At 39.4% G+C, this 23,430-nt stretch overlaps 1 protein-coding gene across 1 annotated transcript; it reads right to left on the minus strand.

Moving 5' to 3' along the window:
- Positions 1–12,160: 12,160 nt before the first annotated feature.
- On the minus strand, positions 12,161–22,583 carry LOC119912664 (zinc finger protein 239-like). Its single transcript, XM_038731951.1, has 2 exons — positions 22,369–22,583; positions 12,161–13,283 (listed from the first exon to the last, which is right to left on the minus strand). Exons 1-2 carry the CDS (start codon positions 22,435–22,437, stop codon positions 12,336–12,338), a joined length of 1,017 nt encoding a protein of 338 aa, XP_038587879.1. The 5' UTR covers positions 22,438–22,583; the 3' UTR covers positions 12,161–12,335.
- Between the last annotated feature and the right edge of the window lie 847 nt (positions 22,584–23,430).

Here is a 23,430-nt window from a genome sequence, read left to right on the forward strand (position 1 = left end):
GTGGGGGAAGTCTGAGGAGGAGAGGGCCGGTGGATGAGCCCAGCCGACTGAACGGAGGACGAGGGTGAGTGTACCTGGGAGGGAAACAGACAGAGAGACAGGGTTGGAGGTGGCGGCGACAAAGCACAGCCTGAACACAGAGGTGGCACCGGATACGGAGAACCGGGGTTGAAATACAGGCAGGCATGAGGTTGATTAGTGGCAGGTGTGGCAGGCTGACGAGGTGGCTGATGGGATGCAGGTAGTTGGCTGGGCTCAGGAGCAGAGAGAGAGAGAGCACACAGGGGAGAAAAGACAGGGAGGCAGGCAGGGAACAGAAAACCAAGGAAAAAAGCAGAATAACTGATAAAAAGGAGAAAAAACCAGGACACTCACCGTCAGCCGGGCTGCTACCACAACAAAAGCATTATTACCCTAATGTCTAACACTAAAGTTAATCTAACACATTTTGGCTTCTCTCTTCTTGCTGACTTGTCTTTGACTCATTAAAAGCTGCGGTTAGAACACACTAACAAACGTTGTAACGTTGCTTATACTAATGGAAAATTAGCGTAATGAGCTAACGTTAAGCTAACAAGCTATATGCCGACAGCGATACCTGTTAAATGTTAACACATGAATAAAGTACAGGAATTTCACTCACCAAGTAGAACACGGATTTCCTGGAGGTTCTCTCTCCAGTGAACTGCACAGCCTGCCATTATTCATCCGGTATCTGCATGTAGAAATGTCCAAAAGGCTCCAACAGGCTGAACCTCAGAGCTCCGTGTAGCTGAGTGAGGCTAACAGACGGCGGACCGAGTGCTAGCGGTGGCAGCGGCAGCGGCTAATGGCGCCTGTCAATCAAAGCGGCCACGCCCCTAATAATGAACAACTTTAAGGCTTAATATAATTTAAACAGGTGAGTTATAAAAAAATTCACCCCCCTCACAGTTGTCTCGAAGGGCAAAATTAGCGATTTGCACTAAAACCATTTTTTGAACCAGTCTGTAAACATGTTTTATTCTGCTGGAAAGTTGGGCATTTTAACATGGGGGTCAATGGAGATTGACTCCCTTCTGCAGCCTCAAGTGGCCACTCGATGACTTGCAGTTTCAGATACTTCCGCATTGGTATCGGAAGTGAGAGCCGGAGGTTGCCGCTTGGGAGGAAGCCAGGAGTCAAACAGCGTCCACTTGTCCCACCTGTTGTTCCTCTCTGGAGTCTGGACACGAGCTTCACCTGAAACTCCACCTGACAACATGTGATGACCCAGATCACTGAGACGTTTCTGCTGGACAGCTTCTGACTGTTACCTGCCAGGTGAGCGTGTTGATGAACACGTGACAGTGATCCACATCGTTAGAACAACACTGTGATGCACTTTGACCACAGAGACTCACTCAGTGTTTCACTGGATCACCTGAAGAGACCGGCTTAGGTGTGTTTGACTTCAGAAAGACTTTGGTTACAGCGCCCCCATGTGGCAGAGTGGGGCCATATTTTCTCCGTGTGGGATAACTGAGGAGAGAGCGAAGTCTGATCTGTCTGAGATTTATCACTCCAGTGTAAATCAGGAAATGTCAACAACAACAAGTCAAACAGAACAACAGTTTGTTCCTCCAGCTTTAAACCTGTGTTTTTATTTCATCTTCCCGTCAACCGTGCCACTTTTGTCCAGTCTGGTTTGAAGCGGCCGCGAGCTGCACTTTCTCATAGGCTCTGAAATTAACCTGTGTGGATTTGTGGTGAGGCTGATCACCTGATCACACGTCTTTTCAGTTAGAAGCGATAAGACAGAAAAGACAGACGCCTGCTGTGCTAAGTTAGGGTGAGGGAATTAGGGGACAGTGACTGATTTAATAGCCGCCGTTTTTCGCCTCCATTGAGTGAACCGCCCCAGCTGCCTTCCCCTCGACACACAGCTCAGCTGTTCACCGGAGCAGAAGTTGAAATAGTAAGTTACTAAAATATTCTACTTAAGTAAAAATACTGTTACTTTGATGAACTTTTACTAATTGAATGTATAATAACTCATTTAAAGTTAATCGGAGTAAACGTTACTTTTTTAAACTCCTAAAAAAGCTTATTTATACCGATTTAATATCTTATTTAGACTTACACTTATTTAATGAAATTGCAATCTTTTGCTATTTGATTTGTGCACAAAGCCATATGGCGCTTTCGATTTTATTTTGTTTGACAGATACTTTGCCAAGCAATGGTGCAAAACAACGTTTGACACCTTTTATGTTATGAGAAGCTAAACTGCTGCTGTCATTTCATCCGGACCGATCCTGCCGGAGCATCGGGAGATGAAAATAATCAGTGCTGCTGTACCTCGTGTGTAAATGCGCACAGCGTCTTTCTTAATGGGGAGACTATTCATCCTATTTCAACCCCTCACCCTCCTCCAGCTACTAATCAGAAAGTTAATTTTTATGACAAAGACCCAGCCGTAACTCTGCACATCAGTAGAACCCACTTATGCAGGCACATACCATCAGAATAGTGAAATTATTATTCCTCAAAAGGAACGCAAAAGTAGTGAAAAGTATTACAGTAATATTGTAACATACCCAATTATCCTACTCTCAAATGACAGTAACTAGTAATCTATAATGTGTTGCCCTGGTAACAGATAGATAGAAACAAGCCTACTTAAGTAAAAGTAGAAGTACAGATTGTAAAAACTACCTTAAAAGTAGGTTACAGGAACACAAAAAACTACTCAATTACAGTAACATGAGTAATTGTAATTAGTTACTTTCCACCTCTGCTTGCAAGTAGGGCTGCAGCTAACGATGATTTGAATTACCGATGTGTTGTTTAAGAATTAGGACTTCTTTTCAGGGCCAAAATACATTTCTGATCTTCTGTTTCGTTACGAACCATCCAGACCTCTCAGGTCATCTGGGATCAGGTCTGCTTTCTGTCCCCAGAGTCAAAACTAAACAAGGAGAAGCAGCGTTCAGTTATTATGCTCCGTATATCAGGACCAAACTCCCAGATAACTGCAGGTCTGCTGAAACAGTCAGTTCTTTGAAATTAAGACTGAAGACTTTTCTTTTTACCATTGCTTTTAATTAAATATTAAATATTTTTAACTTACACTGCACTGTAACTTTTACTGTCCTGTTTCTTTTTTTTGTTTTTAGCTTTTTACCATTTAATTAAATATTTACATAGTGAGAAATGAGTAGGTAGTTGAGTTGGATGATTGTGGGAGTGAGGTGGGTCCAGAGTATAACCGGATCAAAGTGGCCTGCTGACAGACATGTCCTGGTTTCTCTGTAGTGTTCGAGGGTTTTTGGAGTTTCAGTGGACCCAAAGATTGCTGTGGACCCAAGTACAGACTAGCTAGAGAGAGTAGATTAAGTGAACTTCTCTGTTTATTCTCTTTTCAAAATGATTGTAACTCAATTATTTGCTCAACCCCTCAACCTGTTTTTATTTTCCATTTAACTCTTTTAACCCTGATTGTAACACTGTAACTTTTATTATATTTTATGTTGCTTTTAAACTTTTTTATATTTCCATGTTGCTTTTATGTTTTATGTAAAGCACTTTGAATTTCCTTGTTGTTGAAATGTGCTATACAAATAAACTTGCCTTGCCTAAGATATACAGTATAGCTGATTGGATTAAAAATGATGCCTCGTCAATCTGGGTCGACATCGAGAAGTCCCTGTCCAATCTACTTTTTATTGATAAACTGAAATGTATTAAAATGCTTTGCAGCAACCCAGTTACAATTAATGCTGTCAGAGCATGGAGGATTACACAGCATATGGAAGGCAGATCAGGGCATACGTCGGTTTTCACCCTGATTGCTGATAACTCTGATTTTCTCCCAGAAACCTTGGACAGGGCTTTCAAATGCAGGACAGCTAAGGGGATTTCTTCCCTGAGTGATCTTTTTGTTGGTCCTACCCTCATGACTTTTAATCAAGTTATGGAAAAATATGGCATATCAAGAAATGACCTTTTTTCGTTATTTTCAGGTCAGAGATTTTGTTATAAAAGATACATCTCTGCTTGCTGAAATGAATGTCACACAGATAGAGAAGCAAGTTTTGCTTTCTTAGAGCAATGCTTCTATTAGAACCTTTTATGCCGGTCTGAGCGATTGCTCAAATCTCGGTGCTCGGACACTGGGAGTGGCCTGGGAGAGGGAACTGGGCTTGGTGAGATGTGGGAAGACATTTGGGAAAATGCAAGGAAAATATCTGTTTGTAACCGGAAAAGAGCGATGCAGTTTAAGATACTGCATAGAGCACGTATTGGTCCAAACCGTTTCTCCAAATACAGAAAAGATGTCTCTCCATTTCGTCCTAAGTGTGAGACAGAAATTGGCGACCTCACTCACTGTTTCTGATCCTGTTTAAAAATACAAGAATACTGGAGTTGTGTCCGGTTTGAAATACAGAAGGTTCTGAAGAGGGAGCTTGAACTCGACCCGGTCTCCCTCCTCCTGGCTCTTCCCAGTGATCGTGTAACTGACACACATCAGCATCGCCAGGTCATTGTTTTGACTGTAGCCCCGAATGTAACTCAACAACAGCAACAAAAATATTTTCCATGTTAATATGCTATAATCTTCATGATGCAGCCTGTCTCGCAGGTCGTAATGTAATGTGACACCCCCACCGTTACTCAGCCTGCCTGCCTTTAGAGAGATCACAAGAGGAGAGAGAGACACAGAGGGCATTTCTCACAGCTTCAGGGCTTTTCCGCGACTTCTAAATTGTCCCTAGCAAAATTGTAATCAATACATTTAAATATAAATGTTGTCGGTCAGTGTCTAGTCAGTGTATTTGCTACACAAACGGTTAAGAGTCGCCACAAAGTAGTGAGAGAATATCATGACACACCTGACCGTGACATTGACACCTGTCGCTCTGTGTCCTGCTGTCTCTCTCCCACTCGCTCAGAGACACTTTGCTCTGTTTGACTGTCTGTCTGCTCCAGGATGGATTCATTCCCTCTAGAGCTGCTGTGAGCTGCACTTTATCGGAGGTGCTGAAGCGACTATTTGTGTGGAATTGTGGTGATATTTCTGCCTGATCACAAGTGTTTTCGGTTTTCTTCCTCTGATGAACAGAGGTGCACTCGTCTCATCGAGTAGGCTACAAGTCAAATTATTTATTTATGTTGGCCTGTTTTTAAAAAATGGGCCAACAATCAAAAGCAAAGGCCTATACTGGGCTGGCCCAATCACATCTCTTACAGCACTCACTCCCTCCCCCTCTGCTCGCGCTGTTGTGTTATGGGCCAAAAAAAAAATAATTCGCCCAAATGCGAATATAAAAAATAACCGATATATAGATATAAGCAAACAAGAAAAGCTACTGATTACTGCATTACATTCGATTATATTTTTATATTCTGAATTGTCACCTGACACCTACATTTTGTGCTTCCCTTTCTAAAAATAAAAAGACATTTCCACCATAAATTGGTGCAGAAAATGTCTCCAGAATTCAGGAAATTAAGTGTTTAATGCTCCAAATCTTCTGGGGGAGGAGCCACAGACCCCCCTATCGAATCAATAAATCAATAAATAATTCTTAACTGAATTCATGTTAATTAAGCTAATTTATCATTTAAGTGAAAAGGTGCCATATGCACATTTAAAAAGACTTTAGGCTATTTCAGGCATGTCTGCATGTATGTAGATTCAGCTGGGATTAAATTAAATGAGAAAAGTTGATCTATAGGAGAAACATATCTGACAGCCTTACTGCATTATATTACACTATATTCTTATTTTTGAATGGTCAGCTGAGACATTTCCTCAATAAACTGGTGCAAAGAAATTCACCAGAATGCAGATGCAGAAAAGTTTAAAGCCCAATTTTTTTCACCCCCAGACCCCCCCACTTTAATATTGTCAGTGTTACCCGTTACCACAGCCCTGTTACAAATAAGCTCACAAGAATTTGTTTTATTAAAAATGATTGTTCATTTAAGAACCAAATTTTTATGAATAAGTGAAATAAATTTTATGTGAAACGTAAAAAAGTCAATAACAAATACCAATTCAGTGGAGTCAAACAACAAGTCATTGAAATTGATTATTTCATTCCCATTGAAGAGACATTCAAGCGTACTGCATTGTGTAGTAGGGGGGAGACCGGGGATGGTTGTAACATTTGACATTTCTGTCTGTATCACGGAGATCTTTTAAGACAGTGAGTTCAAAATGTGATACAAACTAGTTACATGTGTCTGTTATTAAATAGCATAACCGTTATCTCTGCACCACTGACAGAAAATGAATGGTTTAGTCTCAAAGATAAGGAGGAAAACGTAGCCTGGGTTAATGGTTACATACTCAGAGGTGAAATGTAACATTATGAAATGTGAGAAAAACATGATATTGAGCCACTCACTCGTGAAACAGCACGTTGTTACTATTCTGAAACTTCACAAAAACAACGAGTCAAAAGGTGAAAGCGAGTGTTTACGATGTTGAGAGGATGAAGAAGGAAAATCCTTCTGGGCATGTAAACTTGTTCTCGCCTCTCAACGTCTGATGTCAGCAGATTTAATTTGATTTATTAGGATCCCGATTAGCTGAAGCAAAAAAATGCATCTGCTACTCTCCCTGGGGTCCACACAAAAACATAAGAATAAAGACACACTACACAATCAATACACATATTAACATATTACAAGAAAATACACAACTAATGTACTATAGTAAGAATTTTCTTTTTCAGCGAATATTTTGATGCAAGAAAATCTGTTTATATGAGCTGTTTTAGCCCTTTGTTGGGAAATGTTGACATTAATATAGTGTCTGAATTCAGTACGAATGTATGTCTAGGCTATGTGAATTCTCACTCAAACCCATATTCTTAGCTGACCTTTCCATTGGGACCTGTCGTCCTCTGGGAGGGAGGATGAACAATAAGTCTGTCATGGCGAATGTAGGCAATGTTTCCCTTTGCTCGTTCAGCCCTCATGACCGGAACTAATTCCTTTCGCTTCATCCTTTCGGCTTCAGAGTAGTCCTCATTAAAGTAAATGTTCGTACCTCTCAGTTTGTTTGCCCTGGTCATCACAGCTGCCTTGTCTTTCCATCTTAAAAACTTGACAATTATCGATCTGTGTCGGTTTCCTGCCGTTGTAGGATCACCCATACGATGGGCTCGTTCCACCTCGATCCGTTCTTCATTCATTTCTAACTTTTCAGCTAGTATGCAGCGGACCTTGTTCTCAGTTTCTTCCCCACTCTCACGTTGCGATTCAGGAATGCCGTCAATAATAATGTTATTCCTTTTTGACCTCGCCTCAAGATTGTCAATTTTCCCCTCCAGTAATAGTGCCGATTCGCACACTTGCTCCCCACGTGCTTCTCGGCACATTTTAACAATGTCCTCGGTTCTCTTCTCTTGATTATCCACCTGCGCTTGTGTGTAATCCAAACTCAGTTTGTATTCTGTGACGTCTTTTACAAGATCATCAACTCGCTTATTTGTTGTTTCCATAAAGAGTTGTAGAAACGTTTTTAAGGTTTTTTCCTGTAGATCCATCATGTCCTTAAAAGATTTTCTGTGTTTGAGTGTTCACAGTAACATATTCCTCCTCAACAGCAGACTCTTTCAGAGACTTCTTAGGAGGAGCCATCTTGATGGATCACAAGCAAAATAAGGGAATAAACTTGAAAACAGCCTAATGTTAAGTTACTGTGCAGCTGCAGCGCATCTCGGTCTGTGTTTTGGTTGCTTTCCTAACTTTGTGCAACAACATTAGAGTGACACACATCATTTAAAAACAGGACAGTGATTATCTGTGTCTCAGTAGACATTTAGTTACAACTCTGGACTAATTCAAACGTTGATCAGCACAGACTGGGCAATAGGGATAGACATATCTCAGTTAAGAAGCATCACTATTCAGTCAAGTCAAAGTATAAATAGTATTATTGAAACTGAATTAAAGGAAACACTGAGTGCCAGTTTGAATGGGTCTGATGCAAGTGACAACATTAATTGCAATTAACATTTCCAAGTTACCAGTTTTAGCTTAAGTTTTAGAAACCTTGTTTGATGATCAGTTAAAGTACTATTTGGTTTTTCGAATGTTGAGAAAAGATTATGCTTCTTTCAAACTCTAAGGAGTCTTGGACAGTAAGTATTTTCACTATACATGGTGAGCAGATCGCACAAGTCCAATTGTACAAATATGGGTAATATTGAGTTGTAACCTCACAGTCATCAGACCAGGCACGACCATCGACCGACTCTGAAAGTCCTGTAGTCTGCACGAGCCTTTAGTATAACTTGTAGAGCACCCGGGTGATGTCTATGTTTGTAAAGCAGCTGTCTGGTTGTTGGTCTGATGTTTGCTGCATGACACACTTTGAATTTCCGAAAGGAACAATAAATATCACCTATAAACATGCACAGCTGATCCTGGTACCGGGAGGGGCGCCGCCTAAGTACGTCAACCATAGTGCACTGAGATTTGTTGACTGGATCTAAAGCATCTACACACCATTGCTCCTTGTACAAAATGACAAAGTGGCCCTCATTATCAGTGAGGAGGCACATGCATTGGCTTACTTTCGTTTACAAGTCTATGTTGGATATGCTCTTCTCTTATCTTTGTACTTACATGTCATGCAACATCAGTTCCTATTAGAGCCCAACCGATGTGAGATTGTTAAAATCCGATAGCCGATATACCGGCCGATGTTTCCCCCCCTTATTTTAAGAAATGCATGAGATAAAAAAAGATTATCCCTAAAATGTTATGTTAAGAACTCACCCAGATACAAAGACATATTGTAGTATAAAAAGAAACTGTGTTTTAAATAGTACTTTGAACAAAAGTACAACAAAATATATAAAGGTTTTGATGAATAAGAGTCAAATAAAGCTACATAAACTGGTTTAAAATATATATGTTTGTTATAAATTAGGGAATGCTACTACGAATGAGCATTAAAGTAAATAGTGTATTGTGTGGGCCAGCAAAACAGAAACTATAAGAATTACCCATATAATAATACCCAATAATACAATATATCATAGGTAATGTCATTGCTTTCATAATGATGAAGAGGGCTCTCCCACAATAATTATATATATTTTTTTGTCATGCAATTGTTATTACCTTACATATAATCTGCCACAATGACTACTTTCATATTGTCTGTGATTCAGTGACACAGAAAACGCTGCTGTTTAATTAATCGAATACTAAATGACTGTCTACAAGGAGGACCTGCAACTTTGAGATTTCACACCAACGTTTCACATTCAAAAGAAGTAGTAATGTTAGAGAACTTTGTTAGGTAGGAAGCCGTGTTAGATAGTTGCACAGCTCACGTTTATTCCAAGTATTAAACATATTAATATTAATATACAATTAAGTAATGAACTAGGGAGAAATGAGAGGACCGTTCACTAGAAGTGACGCAGTGATTCAGAATAAATCTACAATCACGTCTGTCAGCGTAACGTCCACCTGGAACACATTGCAGACTGCAGTTGCAAAATCTGATTTCTAATCTCTTTTGGTGAATTTAAACACTGCAGGAATGACTTGGAAGTAGATGCTATAAACTCTTGTCACTGCTTTTAAAATAACTAAATCCGTTAAACCTATGGTATGTACAGACTTTACTTTTACATAGTCAAATGTTTGTTTAAATGTCCTTTGTTGTTTGTGTGCTTGATGTTCGTATTTGTAACTCTGCCAATATGCTGCTATTGTGGCCAGATCATCTGGTTAAATTAAATTTTAAATAGTAATACAATAAAGATTACTACTTACTGTCATTTGAGAGTAAGTAGTTACATTACTGTCACCCTGGACCCTGACAGTCAACCAACCCAAAACCAGAGTGCTCATTTTCCAGACAGGGTCCAGACGACAGAGAAACAAAACCAGCTTCACAACTGAAATGTGTGTCCAACAAATCATTAACGTGTGAGGAAATCTGAGCTTGGCTGTGAAAGACAAAGTTGCTTTCTATGGCATTAAGAGATCAAACATTCAACTACCAATTACTCAGGCTACTCATCAAACAAACTGCATTTTATGGAAGCTAGAGATGCTTCATTACGGCAATGATCATAATCAGGAATATTTTGGTCATAAATGAGATCAATATTATTTAACAGGATTACTGATCATCACACATTTTTATCAGACTGTTGTGTGGGATTTACTTACAAAGATTACCATTAAAATCATGCTATTGATAAAACAATTTAATAGTAAAAATAGTTTAACAAAAAACTTTGTAGGAATAATTAAAATAAGTTTATGAAAACGTACCCTGGGTTAATGGTTACATACTCAGAGGTGAAATGTAAAATTATGTATTAAGGAATATGAGAAAAAGATGATATTGAGAGCTTTTTATTAAACACCTAAAGAAAAATCATTGTCAATATAAAAGTGGCGCCTCCAACAAGAGATGCCCCAGCTACAGATAGCAACAAAAGGATAAAAAACACAATAAAGCCAGACGGCTTATTTCCATTGTGTTCCTTTTTTGGAAGGCAAATGAGTAGGAGCATCATGAAAAGGCAACCAGTTAGTTATTAGCAACTTCCAAGTATACACCGTTTCTCTTAAAAAATGTTAAAGTCAAAGTAATAATAAATAAATAAAATTCAGTAACAATACATTGTACAATAATACTAATCCTTACACATTCCTATATACACCATACAATACTAGTTCTGTCACAACATCCCCACATTTTATAAGGGAATTCACTAAATATTAATTAGGCCAGTACAATGCAAAATTAACACAAAAGCACTATTGTACAAGCATTATTGATCCACAGCCAGGCTCAGCGAGTACGAGCACAGCCAGTGATGTACAGTCAGGTACAAGGTACAAGCAGCTCAGACCCTAATGGAACAGATTGGCCCCCAGTCTCAACAGACTTTGAGGTAGAGCAATACAACAACAATGATAATTATCACAATTAAATTTTCCTCAATAACAATATAATAAATGTTCAATACATTGTCATTAAATATATGGTGTAATTCATTTGAATCACGAACAAATTAGGACTTAATTTTTCTATTGAAATATTTATTTTGTTAAGCAAAGCGGGAATTTAAGATTTTATCATAATAGTTTAGATTGTTCTACCTCAGATTTGTTAAGTGATCCACTGTTTGGCATCATGTATTTGTTACATTCTCACCATGAAGAAATAGTTTAACCAAATAATGAACCATCTGATTTCTTCACGCAGGAGCAAAAATCAACCTTTAAACTTGAAAGAAATAATGATTTGATATACATCATGATAATTATCGATATCAAATGATATGAAATGTTTTTATTGTGATAACATTTTTGTCCATATCGGCCAGCCCTATTTTGAGGACCGAGTTAGTCCATTCAAACCAGCACTGGATTTTTCTACAAGAGGTTTACATTCAGGCTTATTGCAGAGATGGGGACTCGAGTTAGAGACTCTGACTCGAGTGCGACTTAAGTCACACACACAGTGACTTCAGACTCCACTCGGACTCGAGGTGCAGGCGGGACTCGTGAACAATGTTTATTTTAAGCAAATGTCTGTTGAGATTGCCGTTATTCCCTCCCACCGTTACCTATAACCTTCCTACGTAGCATCTGCTGCGCACGGCCGCACGTGAGAGAGGACAACAAACACCGGCAGCTGCTGAGGCAATCATCATAAACTTTGACTTTAAAACTTCATCCAACCAAACAAAGAAGCGCTGAACGCAAATATGTCGTGAGTGAACATGTTTAGCTCTGCATTGGCCATCTAACGTTAGCTTGCTTCAGCTACAACCTACGAGAGGTTTACTCCGACTGTCGTTCATTATGAAAAGATGAATGAGCGTTTACTTGCCAAACTTGCGGTGGTCGATTAACGTAATCATTTAAGTCCCGCTGGCTGCAGTCACGTTAATTATTACCGTTGGCTGGAAAGAGGTTACAGGTTTATTGCCGATCATGTAACCTTACAGTTTTATTTAGTTATAATGTTGCACTGGTTTGAGAGTGGGGGGGTGTTGACTTACAGTAGTTTAAGCTGTCATTGATTGCATTGCACATTGCGTGGTCGTGCTCTGTAAGTTAAAAACACATTACAGCTTTATTGTTGAACATTTTTATTTAGTTAACTTTAGAGTTAACTTGTGTAACTGAAAAACAGGTTACAGTTGAAGAATTGCTTATAGCCATGCAGTTTTATAAGCAACCTGCATTGAACGCAGCAGGTGATACAACATTCGTAATAACAACGAGAGACTTGAGACTTGACTGGGACTCCAGCTCAAAGACTTGCTAGCATCTCTGCATGAGGCTGGAGGAAACAACTGAAAAATTTATCAAAACTAAACAGCATGACTGTGTTGGTGGCGTTTAAGGTTTCTACCATTAGTAAAGGTTTTTCCACAGGTTTCACACCAGAACGGTTTCTCTCCAGTGTGAACACGTCTGTGTCTGCTTAAGGCACTTGATGTAGTGAAAGCATTCCCACATTGGTCACAGCTGTACGGTTTCTCTCTGGTGTGAACACGTCTGTGTGTTTCAAGGCTACTTGAGTGAGTGAAACTTTTCCCACACTGCCCACAGCTGTACGGTTTCTCTCCAGTGTGAACACGTTGGTGGGCTTTCAGTTCACTTAATGTAGTGAAAGCTTTCCCACACTCCTCACAGCTGTACGGTTTCTCTCCAGTGTGAACACGTTGGTGAACTTTTAGAATTTCTGATTTAGTGAAAGCTTTCCCACATTGGTCACACCAATATGGTCTCTGTCCAGTGTGAACACGTCGGTGTACCATAAGTTCACCAGATGTTGTGAATCTTTTCCCACACTGCCCACAACTGTAAGGTTTCTCTCCAGTGTGAAACCGTTGGTGGATTTTTAGGGTACCTGATTGATTGAACGCTTTTCCACACTGCCCACAGATGTAAGGTTTTTCTCCAGTGTGAATCCGTTTGTGGATTTTTAGGTAACCTGATTGACGGAAACTTTTCCCACACTGCCCACAGCTGTACGGTTTCTCTCCGGTGTGAACAGGTTGGTGGATTTTTAGGTCAGCGGATGCAGTAAAACTTTTCCCACACTGCCCAAAGCTGTACGGTTTCTCTCCAGTGTGAACACGTTGGTGGGCTTTTAGGACATTCGATCTAGTGAAAGCTTTCCCACATTGGTCACAGCTGTATGGTTTCTCTCCAGTTTGAACCCTCTGATGAAATTTCAAGTTTTTAGATGTTGTGAAGGATTTGTCACGGTGGTGAAAGCAGTGAGGTGTGAGTCCCTCTCTTCCTCTGCATTTCTATAGCAACAGAAAAAGAAAGACAGTAAGTCAGATGTCATGGTGGAGCGAGCTATCTAGAAGCAGCGGACACTAATGAGACCAGTGTAAACCTTTTTCCATGAGACCACCACAAGTCAGTCATGTGCGATAAATCAAATATGAATTAAACAGGGGCTTTTTTTTTTTAAATAAAAGACAGTTATACCAATTCTTCCCATGATGTGACTTGTATTGCACAACAGTATTACCAAGATTCGTTAGCAGCTTAATAATGTCGTTCTGAGAGCCATCCAGTTGACAGAAGAATTTGTACATCCGATTTCTTATTGAGTCCAGCCTTACAGAACAAGTCACCTGCGCTACACCACCTAGGTTTGTTAAGCAATATCCGCATACAGTCATTATAGGCAACCTGAAGCTTGTTAAACTTTGCCTACAATGGGGCAGTATAGAGGAGTGCATTATGTTTATCATAACATGTTCTGAAGCATAAAGCATAGGATACTGCCTATACATGTCATCATCATCATCAGCCATTTGATCTGTGAAGAAGTGCCCCAGGTATTTTATTTTATTTCAAATACTTAGCACTTGCCCTGACAGATAAAAAGTTGAGGTCCTTCCTCTTTTGTTCTGCATATCATCATGCTGCATGCAAGTCATGCTGTCAGGCACACCCCTTACTCTCAATTTCAGAAACAACTTCCGGTGATTGTCATAGATACATACATCAGTACCATTTTTAGCCTTAAAGCCAAACTGGTTGTCTGTTGTAGGGCTGAACGATTATTTTTTAAGCTTTTAATCTTCTGTATTATTCAAAACAGATGCAATAAATCAGTGTACAGTATTACACAGCATTAGATAGATTAAACATACACTGTCCTTTCCTTTAGCCCAGGCCAATTATGTTGGGTGATACGTGAATTATTATTATGAGCAATGATGGAGAAAAGTATCAAATTATAAAAATTTCAGAAGATCATTTGAGAGTCAAGTCATGGCATTATATATCATCATCAACACAGTGTATTATACAGTAAGGGCTCAACACAAAACCCACAGTTCCATCACCAATTAATGAGTCATTATCTCAGTTCAAATCTCCACAAGAGTCCTCTCTCATCAAAAGCCTTATTTACCTCACTCCCAGCAAGCAAACAAAATAAATAAATACTCAGATTGGGGTTTATTGCAAAAGTTTGCCAACAAAAATAAAAAGAGCAAGAATATAAGATTATTTACAAAAACCCAAAAGAAAAGCAACTACATTGCATCTAAAACCTTTATATTACTGAGAACTTGTAGAAAATGTTAAGCGTGTTAAGGAAATTAATTAATTTTAAAGTAAATTATGGTTGCACCATGTTACATTTTATGTATCACAACAGTTTATGTAGCTGAAAAAAAAACACTAAAATCATTTAATTTGAAAAAAAAATGACATTCATTTATGTGTACACAGCATTCTTAATGTTTGAACAACGCCATTAAATGTTCAAAAGTTTTGTATTTTAAAATTGGCATGTTAAATTCTTATGCCATTGACCCAAATACGACTGTTCATGTTTGCCTTTTGTGTCTTCATCTTCAGCCTTTGACATTTATCTGTAGATATTAATCTAAAAAATAGGCAACATGAGAAACCTCCCTTCTGAGGTGCATTTTATTTGCACATTAAAATCCAAAAAGAAACGTCTCCAACACTTGTTTGTATCACATTAGCTTTACTAACCTCGGCTCCTCTACAGTCACCACCATCCTTTCTTTTCCAAAACCACTTTTCCACACTCACCTGAAAACTGAAAAATAATTTAATCAGTCTGTTCAGGACAGAGCTGCAGGCTACACCAGTTTAGTCTCAGTTTGTAACTAATGTTCTCAACATTGGACAAGTAGGCAGTAATAAAATACATCTACCAGTTACTTTCTATAAATTGAGCTAATGTTCAGTTACATAGCAGCCAAAAGACAGAGCCTACTCTATAAGATAACCTGCTTAGCTGCGCAGTCTGAAGGGGAGTGGAGATGTTTGCTAGCGCTAACAGGCTTAACTTTTCTTGGTCTTGAGAAGCGGACACGCTGTTACCGTCATAGTACATTTATTGCCAGAATTTTTTCCTCTGCTCGTGGTCACAGTCACTTTCTGCCACTCGGACAATCAAACACTCGCTACGCAACTCCCGATTCCTTAAAGGATTTAACAGGAGCAAAAGACGAAAAAAACACGTTCCGTCTGATTCGGGCCTAAGATGCTAAGAACATTGTCGTCCCTTGTTTACAAGCGTCCTCCGCTTGTCCATTATTTTTATTAAATGCAACAAAAGAAAAAAGTTGTGATCAAAAGCAAACCAAAGATTAGCCTACAGATCGCTGGTGCTATAAATCCTTGATTGACAGGAAAGCTTATTCGGTGGTTGCCTGAAAAAAAACCCCGCCAAATTCAACCACAAAGACATTGCTGTGCGCCTCGCGTGTTCGAACCTGCAAAGCGCGTTCTGACTGACTGTGGCACAGTACTGGCAATAACATTACAGACGTCGAAAATACCTCTCTCTCCCTGTTCTTCAGTCTTTAGCTTTTTGGCTAACAGCTGACTTTAACAACAGAAGGTCCGGTGCCGCTGCGCTGCAGTGTGGTCGAAATCAATTCTTTGACATACAGGAAGCCAATGTAAAGACCACAGAACTGGAGTGATGTGATCCACCTTTTTGGTCTTAGTGAGGACTCGAGCAGCAGCGCTCTGAATCAGCTGCAGCTGTCTGATGGATTTCTTAGGGAGCCCTGTAAGGACACTGTTACAGTAGTCAAGTCGACTGAAGATAAATGCATGGATAAGGTTTTCCAGGTCCTGCTGAGACATAAGTCCTTTAATCCTTGATATATTCTTAAGGTGATAGTAGGCTGACTTTGTAATTGTCTTAATGTGGCTCCTCAAATTCATGTCTGAGTCCATGACTACACCAAGATTTCTGGCTTTATTTGTGGTTCTTAACATTACAAATTGAAGCTGAGCACTGACTTTCAATCGTTCCTCCCTGGCTCCAAAAACAATAACTTCAGTTTTATCTTTGTTTAATTGAAGGAAATTCTGTCACATTCAATCGTTTACCTGCTCAATACAGTCACTCAGCGCCTGTATGGGATCATAGTCCCCTGGTGAAATGGTTATGTAAATCTGTGTGTCATCTGCATAATTATGGTAACATATTTTGTTGTTTTTCATAATCTGAGCCAGTGGAAGCATGTAAATGTTAAACAAAAGAGGTCCCTGAATGGAGCCTTGGGTAACTCCACATGTCATTTTTGTCAGCTCAGATGTGTAATTACCTATAGACACAAAGTAGTCCCTGTCCTTTAAGTAGGATTCAAACCATTTTAGTACTGTGCCAGAAAATCCAACCCAGTTTTCAAGTCTGTCTAGTAATATGTTGTGGTCAACCGTGTCGAATGCAGCACTGAGATCCAATAATACTAAGACTGAAATTCTGCCACTGTCAGTGTTTAAATGGATGTCATTGAAGACCTTAACAAGAGCCGTCTCAGTGCTGTGGTTTGGTAGAAAACCTGACTGGAAGACATCAAAACAGTTATTTAGTGCCAAGAAAGCACTAAGCTGTTGAAAAACAGCCTTTTCAATGATTTTACTTAAAAATGGGAGATTTGATATGGGCCTATAATTGCTCATTAGTGAACTGTCTAGATTGCTCTTTTTTAAGAGTAGCTTAATAACTGCAGTTTTCAGGGCCTGTGGTAAAAAACCCGAGAGGAGACATGTTGACAATTTGTAGTAGATCTGAGGCCATGCATTTAGAAACATTTTTGAAAAAACCTGTTGGCAGAATATCAAGGCATCATGAGGAGGATTTCAGATGTTGTATTATTCCTCCAGGTTTTTATGGTTAATAGAATCAAATTGTCTCATGCTATATGAATTGTTTTTAAGTGGACACAGGGACAAGACATATCCTGTTACTGACATGGAGGCACTGATTGCTTGTCTAATTGTTTGAATTTTGTCTGAAGAAGGAAGCAAATTCATTGCAGGCCCTGGTGGATAGTAGTTCAGAGGCTACAGACACAGGAGGGTTGGTTTGCCCGTCGACAGCAGCAAACAGGGCACGTGCATCATTACTGTTTTTGGTGATGACGTCAGAGAAGAAGGACAGCCTCGCATTTCTCAGCTCTAAATTATAAATGCAAAGTCTCTCTTTATAGATGTCATAATGAACCTGGAGATTTGTTTTCCGCCACCTGTGTTCAGCTTTTCGACACTCTCTTTTTTGAGTTCTAACCAGCGTGGCATTTCTCCATGGAGATCTTCTCTTAACAGAGACCACCTTCAAATCACCAACAATAACCACACAGTCAAAGTCAATACAGATTATAGACAGCAGTTCACCAAAGTCATCGAAAAAGTTTGCACAGTATTTAGGGGGCCTGTAGATATTAGAGGAAGAGGAGAAGAGAAGAGGAAATCAGCTAAAGAGCCACATATTCAAAAGAAGCAAAATAAGAAATAAGACATCTTTTTGCATTGGAGGGAGTCATTAAACAAAATGGCAACTCCACCTCCTCTCTTATGCACTCTAACTTCACTCATAAAACTGAAGTTGGGAGGGGTAAACTCGATAAGGACAGCTGCACTGTTATCTCGGTCCAACCAAGTTTTAGTTAAAAACATGAAATTAATATGTTTTTCCTGCCAAAGACCTAATGTTTAACAAAGGTAATTTTAGTGTGTTAAAAATATTATCTGGCCCACTTTCTTTCGAGAGGCTGCGGCTGACGAGGAATTAATACTAAATTTGCAGGATATGTTGAGTGCTTCCTGTTCAGCATGTTAACAAGTTATATATACCTTAAGAACCTTAATAAGATGTTTATTAACATTAATGACTGAGTAAATGTGATGCAATTAAATCTGTGATATTAGCAATAAAATTTTAAGTTTGTATCTTTACATAAATATACCTAGTTTTGAATTAATATGCACACACACACTCCTCCCGCACAAATTATTGTGCGGGAGGAGCCTGGAGGAGCTACTTGACTCCAACTTCCCTTCCTGTTCTGTTGGTCTGGAAAGCCCTTGCATTTCAAACGAGGGACATGTGGATCAAATATAAGGTTCAAAAACAGTTAGCAACGTGGCTAGCTAAGTTACTACAGTCTTTACAGTTTTATAATGGCTCAAAAATTAGGCTTTACGTGTAACTTGGAGATAATGTTGTTACAGTGGATTTATTCTGGAAGCCGGAGAAGTTCCTGTTACTTCTGTGCCATGTGAAGCTTAAGCTGGTAGGTGGCTTTAGTCGCTTCATGTGTCTCTGCCAGTGCCTATAAAATAGTTTGTTCTAACGTGAGCTAACAATTTTTAGAGCAGCTTGAATAATGTCTTAGGGTAACTTAACTTTGTTTTCTTTTAACCTGGGCATTTGAAATTGGCCCAAGAGATCGCTGCAGAGGCAAAAAGAAGCTACAGTGTAACATTAATAGGCCCGCTGCACACCTTCGATTTACATCCACAACATGTGCTTGTTTTGCCACCGACATGCTCAGATAACTATTCTTAGTGTCTGACAACATTATGTTAAGGATCCCTGCTGAGGTCATAGGAAGATTGGCTGTTGGCTGTTGGGAAGGAATATCAATGAGACCCCTGACATCAGAAACGAGGCATGTACTTTTAATATTGTAGCTGTTAGTTTAATGTTGTAGCATTCGGATATCTGTACTGTAAGATAATCTCATATTCCATATATTTGTAGGACAGCAGCACTGAGTCCTGAAGAGAAGCTGTGACCAGAGGCCTCATTCACTATCTTGATGATAAGATAGAGGACTTAATCAAGGTACCAGGTAAAGAAAAGTTATTTTTCTGACCTCACCTTTTTATTAATGCGCACTGCAGGAATCGCAAATTTATTTCTTGATTTACACACATTACTCTCTCCACATAAATATTTTTCAATTCACAGAAGATAGTTATTGTTTATAAATAAAGGCAAATCCATGTGAGAAAAAAATTAAGGTTCACAAATGTATTACTGATGTGCACACACATTTCTTGACTTAAAACCCCACAACACTTAAAATTACCACAGCAACTACATAATCCCACCCAGATTTCTGTTCAGAGGGAGAGCAAAGAGCTATATGTGTTCTTAACATCTAGCAAATATAGTAGGTTTGATTCTCTCTGGTATATTTCACAGGTTTGTGATGACAACAATGCTTCAGCCATCCAAGAGGCCCTCCCTTCATTTGCACTCAACATATTTGTGAACAACAGAAATCAGGGAGGGAGGTCTTAAAAAGCAAGCTGGAATAGCCATCGCAGGAGCCATGGTCCTTTTTGGTATTCCCAATGTAGCACAGGCTTTCACCGACCTAATGGGCTTTTTAAGATTTTTCAGAAGATCTTCGTGAGCTGGAGGATGGGAACCAAAACATGTTCCCCAAAGTCCACGATCTCAAGGTCATCTTACTGGCCTAAAAGCCATACAGACATTGTTGAAGGTGGAGGACTGAAAAACACGTGTTGAAAAAAAATCTGTACAATGTCATTTTTTTTTGGGAAAAAATCTGTTTTCATACATAATGTTGTTCAGAATTAATGTTCAAGTGTATTGTGTTCAAATGTATTTGTAATTGAACTTTTATTTTGTTTGTGTGTTTGAGTGGAAGTTTTATACTCTTCTTTTAGTTGCTGCGTTAAAAAATGTTGATTTTGAGTATGATTGTGCTTCACAACTAAAACACTAACTTGTTAAATATTTTTACACATCCTTATATTAGTTATTTTTATAAAAATCTATTCATCTTAATAAGACACTGTTGCAAAGTTGCATTGTTAATGGTTAATAAGTGCATAAATAAGGATATATTAGCTTTTATAAGGCAGTAATATAAGCTTCTTACAGTCTGATTACTGTCATTAAACATCCTATTAACATTGATAAGTGGTCTACAAGCTGTTAACAAGTTTCTAATAAGTGTTCATAAGTATTTTACAAGCAATAATAAATGTGTTTTAGGACATTACTAACACTCATCAAGTCTAATTAATGTTAATAAACATCTTCATGAGGTATATATAACTTGTTACACGTTTCCTATTACAAGCACCTTAAAATAAAGTGTTACCAAAATCAATACATTACTGTAACTGCATTACTCCCAACACTGTCCAGCACTCACATTGTTTATATCCCACTTGCGCACATCTGTGCACCCATGGGAGTGTTTGTCTTGAAAATAAGGTGTTGCTGCATTGAGGCAACAGAAAGCAACAATTCCACTGACCAAGAAAAACCTGGTCTGAAATCATTGGCACAATATTTTCCTGCTATTTAAGAAGAGCCCGACCAATTTATCAGCATGCCAATATTATCAGCTGATAGGAGGTAATTGCAAATATAATTTCTAATTGCAGATAAACTGGTATGAATGTTTATAATAGCCAATTAATAATGATTAAAAAGCGGAGAGTAGGATCCTTCACTCGTGTTGCATAGATTGCCCACCAGATCACAATGGTTAAACCAGAAGGGACTAGGGGTCCAAAGACTAATCGACGAAAATCGATTATTAAATCTGTTGCCAACAATTTCAATAAATCGATTCGTTCATGACGTCATCGGGCCGTAACGACACAGTCAGCTTAACGGCGTAAAGTGATGTGAACAGTCAAGTTACTGAAACAACACAACAACAGCGCTGCAGTAACACCTTCACAACCAAAACCTCCAAAGTGTGGGAGCATTTCACTCTTCACACAGCTTCATTGACCGGCAAACGTAATGCATGACGTTATTCCTTTCTTTGTATACAGTGTCAGTTTGTCCCGGGGTGTTGCAGTACTGGCGTGAAAGCTGCTCCTTCACTAAACAGCAGATCAGCTGCTTATATTAGGACTTGGTTTTCAGAGGAACTTTCTTTTGCTGCAGCAGAAACGTTCTTTAAAAGATGCATTTTTGAAAGTATTTATTTTATTGTCTTGACTGTTAACCTCAAGTTTAATTTAAAAGCTAATAGCTAAATTCATAATCTGAATAGTCTATTTTTCGGATCAATAATCGATAGATTAATCAACTATAAAAATAGTCGTTAGCTGCAGCCTTAGAAGAGACATAACAATCATAACAGACTTGAGGTGGATCAGTTACAGCAACACACAAACTCCCGTCAACCTGGACCCTGACAGTCAACCAACCCAAAACCAGAGTGCTCATTTTCCAGACAAGGTCCAGACGACAGAGAAACAAAACCAGCTTCACAACAGAAATGTGTGTCCAACAAATCATTAACATGTGAGGAAATCTGAGCTTGGCTGTGAAAGACAAAGCATTACGGGGCTTTCTATGGCATCAAGAGATCAATAAACTTTTAACTACCAATTACAGCCTGGCTTAAAATATTCAGGTCAATCATCAAACCCACTGCGTTGTCTGGCAGCTGGGGCTGCTTGATTACAACAACAATCATAATCAGGATTATTTTGGTCATAATTGAGATCAAGATTATTTAACAGGATTACTGACTGTCATACATTTTGATCAGACTGTTGTGTAGGTTTTACTTACAAAAATCACCATTAACATCATGATACTGATAAAATAATTTGTCCATTGATTTGTTTCCTGGCCTCAAACAAGGGTCCAAATAAATTGTTGTTCAGAAGCTGAAGTAACTGCAGCTCATCTCAGGTCATTCAGAGAATAATAACGCAGGCAGACTGTTTGTCACTGTGATAAACTCACCAAACAACAAGGAAATATAATGACTCTGCTTCACTTTTCACCAGCATTGTTTCTGCTGCGCGCTCCCGACACAACACGGGCTGCACCGCGCATGGGGCCGCGCGGGAGACTCCCAGAACAAAGAAAAGAGAAACGCTCGTGAGTTTTTCTTTCAGCTTCCTCTCTTCAAGATGAAAACAGGAACCACGGAGACACTTTGGAAATCAAACCACGTCAACACAAACCCTGGAGCGGGTTTTCAGGCTCTGATCTCTAACAACAGAATGAACGGATGATACACGGACCCTCGAGACTCTTCCTCGTGTCTTTAGTCTCGTGATGAAGTCGTGAACACTGACCTGAACATCGGTGCTATCAGAGCACGAGGCTGCTGTTTGGCTCCTGTGGTCCGGGTTCTGGTTCTCCATCGTCCTGCAGGTCTCCGCTGTGACTGGTGGACCGTGTTGTCCTGGACTGAGTCTGGATTCTGGTCTCGGAGCACTTCCGGATCCCGCGGAGCCTCCGCGTTCTCGCTGTGACGGCGCCCCGCCCCCCTTAGTTACTGTCGCTAAGGCCGTTTAGAAACATGGCTCCTTGATTTCAGGCAGAAGATGAAGTTTAGTTAGTTGGTTTCCTGAAACCAGCTGATCATATTTGATGTGTATGAGGGAGTGTGCTTCACACAGAGCAGAGTTTTAATGAAGCGCTTGTTATTATCACATCAGAGGCTCATGAAAATATCCTGCTCAAGCTTTTTGTACATCATGTTTTTACACAAAGAAAGAAATAACTTCATGTGTCACATTTAATGTTGAATTTACAAGAAGGCAGAATCATTAAGAGTTTGTCGTAGACAGCGTTTCACAAAGTTTCTAAAGTGTCCTCTAACTCAACAAGTCACTAAACTGCAGGATTGTTGAAGGGAGTCTGGGACTTTCTCCTCTGGTAAGCTTAAAACACACATCATCTAAAGGTGGATTCTTGAATCCACCTTTAGATGATGTGTTTCCACTGATTCTTGAAATTTCCAGAGTTAAAGAAGACATGGAAGCAAAATAGACCAAAATCTCATACTTGACCACTACATGAAGAAAGTGTCTTTGAACAGTAACTTCATATTTTTTTTGTCATGTAATAACTATCCGTTTGCTGTATGCTGATAGATCTTCCTGTTTTGGCCTGCAAGTGCAACTTCTTACTGCGTCGTCTCAAGAGCGTTTGGCGTCCCATGGTGAATGATGTCATCCACAGGGTGGATCACTAAATCCTCAGAAACAGGGTCATCTGCTGTCCACCGCCTCGTGAGCTTCAGACAACTGGTGCTTGCTTTGAACGTCTGGCTGGATCTGCAGCATTCTCCAGGGTTGTGGGCAGCACTGACGGCGCTCATATGAGAATCAAGACCCCAAGAGCAGATGCTC

This window comes from Micropterus salmoides, unplaced genomic scaffold (genome assembly GCF_014851395.1).
Source record: "Micropterus salmoides isolate LMB-PRFRI ecotype aquatic unplaced genomic scaffold, ASM1485139v1 Ms_hic_scaffold_2, whole genome shotgun sequence".
Taxonomy (NCBI): Eukaryota; Metazoa; Chordata; class Actinopteri; order Centrarchiformes; family Centrarchidae; genus Micropterus; species Micropterus salmoides.